At 35.2% G+C, this 2,439-nt stretch overlaps 1 protein-coding gene across 1 annotated transcript; it reads right to left on the bottom strand.

Annotated features, from left to right (window-relative positions):
* Positions 1–559: 559 nt before the first annotated feature.
* Positions 560–2,050, bottom strand: LOC133779072 (uncharacterized). Its single transcript, XM_062219072.1, has 7 exons — positions 1,944–2,050; positions 1,773–1,832; positions 1,651–1,690; positions 1,468–1,561; positions 1,126–1,185; positions 951–1,042; positions 560–850 (listed from the first exon to the last, which is right to left on the bottom strand). The coding sequence occupies exons 1-7, from the start codon at positions 2,048–2,050 to the stop codon at positions 764–766; spliced, it is 540 nt and encodes a 179-aa protein (XP_062075056.1). The 3' UTR covers positions 560–763.
* Between the last annotated feature and the right edge of the window lie 389 nt (positions 2,051–2,439).

Genomic DNA, 2,439 nt, shown 5'->3' with positions numbered 1-2,439 from the left:
ACACTATTTATCTCCTTCACTTTACATTTTTTTTAAAGAGAGTATTTATTTGGCCCTCAAACTGTAGAATTAGAATATCATTTTGGCATCAAGACCTTCAAATGTATGGTTTTACTACCCCAGACCTAATTTTTTTTGTCAACAATAAAATAAGGGGCCAAAACATGATTAGAATGGTAAAATGAGACACTTGAAAGTTAAAAGGGCCAAAGTTAGAATGGTAGTGCATAAAAAAACAGGGGCAATGGAGATCCGAGTATATCCACAACAGTAAAAAAGCCACAGCCAATAGCAGATCATAAAAACTTATGTAATGCTCTTTTTTAATGCAAAATGAATGTCCAAAAAGCAACATGCCACCTTCACAGATCAAAACAGGAAAGGGAAACTATTATAGAGAAATTATCATCATATTCATCATCTATCGCATATAACTGTTACATGAAAAGACTGTAAAGCCAAAGCGGTAATCATAGCTGGTTTGTAGTTATGGTGTTCAGCCAAAGATTCCTTCACATAAAGTCGTTCTTACATAATAAGATCTATTGCTGAGCTCTATTTGTTTGTGTAGAGCAGAAAACATTTGAATATTCAATATTGACTGTCGAGAATTGTTAATGGAAATTAACTATGGACAATTTAAGTTTTTCCTACTATCTAGAGATAGTGTAATAAGGAAGATATTAAAGGACATATCTTGAATCAGGTTGAAAGAGTGGTCAGTTTTTCCTTTTCTCTGAGATGCCAACACTGAAGCAAAGCTTTAATCATCAGGTGGGATATCCTCATCCGAGGCATTCTCAAAAAGGGAACCCAAAGTTTTCCTCAAAATGCTGAAAGTTTTGTCGTCCTGAATCCAAATAAGAATGCTAATTAGAACTGACAGAAAGAGACCCAAATGGCTTGAGCTCAGAAAACCTGAAGTTTATGATTAGTAATTTAGTATATACCTGAGTTTTCCTTTTCAGAGACTCCTGCAATCGAGTAATTTTATCTCCGCAAGCTTTCTCATGTTCTGACATCATACTCTTTTCTTTCTTTCCTGATGTCATTTATTTACAACAAGACTACTGTAATTACATTTCTCTACAAGGGAATGAAAAGAGTAGTGCCCTGTAAACTTACTCATTTGTTCATATCGCATTAAAAGCCTTTCCTTCTCTTCTTCAAACTTGGAAATGGTATCTGACACCAAAAAATGAATCTATTTACCTTATTATTATCACTAATCTTACCCATATATCATGTTGGTAAGTAAGAAAATATAGAATAAGAATAAAAAAATGTGGAACTAACTAATGTATTAGAACATGAGCAAGTACAATTTTATAAACAAAATTTAAAGAGTTCAATCCAAATCACATGTACATTTTTTTGTCTTCGTAATCATTGAATGGAGAACATATCATGTTATGAATTGAAACACCAAATGGGGAATTTAATTTAAATTTAAATAAGAGATAATACGTTTCAATGCCTGCAAATGGGTTGAATTTTCCTTGCAAAATTGCTGATAAAGTGTTTGGAACTTGGAAGTTTCCTTTTTCAAACATTTCTCAAACTACAAATACGAAAAAAACGTGATCAAGAGGTCAAAAAATTGCAATACACTAACAACAAATAATGAAATCGAAATTTTCATACTCAGACCTCTTTTGAGCTCTTCGAAAGTGCTTTAGAAAAACCTTGTCTGTGGACATAACAACTATCTGAATCAAAATAGAAAAACACATTTCGACTTCAATGTGGACATTATTTATAGATGATCATACCTATCTTTGTCAAATTTGGACTTCAATTCATCAATCATAGACTTAATCTCAGCAGCCACACTATCACCGCAATAAAAAAACTAACTAGCAAATTAGAAACCAGACCAGAATTTCATCCATAATCATGAATTAATTATTCGATCATACAGTGTGTTAAAAGATCGGAATAACCTTGAAATAGTCTCTTCGTTCTTCTTCTGGCCGTCCTTATGAGCTTTCTCCAAAATCACAATGCTACACTCAAAAAGCAAGACAGGAGCAATATTTCCACAATACATAATAGAATTAACCAAAGATGGAAACTCAAGAGGAAAAATTCACAAACACAACTGAACCAATCCAAGGTACATAAAAATATTACCTAGAAAGATCTACAAAGGAGCAGCTTAGTAGTGGTGGAATGACATTGGGGCTCGGGTTGTGGTGTTGCTTAGCTAGGAGCTCACGAAGTTGGGGTCGGGGCCGATTTTTTTCTGGGTGCAATGGAGCTCTTGATGGAGGAGTTTTCTTGGAGACAAACCTGGCCTCACATTAAGGGGAGGCATGCCTGGGCTTGTGGAATCTAGGCCCACGCTTGGTACACACTCGGGGCTCTACAACAGAATAGGTGTAGAATCGCGCCTAGTGGTGGCTCGCGAATGGAAGTCGTACTAGGTCAAAGGCACGC

Source organism: Humulus lupulus, chromosome 5 (assembly GCF_963169125.1).
Source record: "Humulus lupulus chromosome 5, drHumLupu1.1, whole genome shotgun sequence".
Classification (NCBI taxonomy): Eukaryota; Viridiplantae; Streptophyta; class Magnoliopsida; order Rosales; family Cannabaceae; genus Humulus; species Humulus lupulus.
The sequence above is the reverse complement of the archived record's forward strand: the minus strand, read 5'-3'. Positions and strand labels throughout refer to the sequence as shown.

Excerpts from the sequence above, each read along its gene's own strand:
- LOC133779072 (XM_062219072.1), bottom strand. The coding sequence starts at position 2,050 with ATGTATTGTGGAAATATTGCTCCTGTCTTGCTTTTTGAGTGTAGCATT. Across the intron at positions 1,562-1,650 it reads TTTCGAAGAGCTCAAAAGAG|TTTGAGAAATGTTTGAAAAA; the intron begins GTCTGAGTATGA and ends TCGTATTTGTAG. Across the intron at positions 851-950 it reads CTCTGAAAAGGAAAACTCAG|GACGACAAAACTTTCAGCAT; the intron begins GTATATACTAAA and ends ATTTGGATTCAG.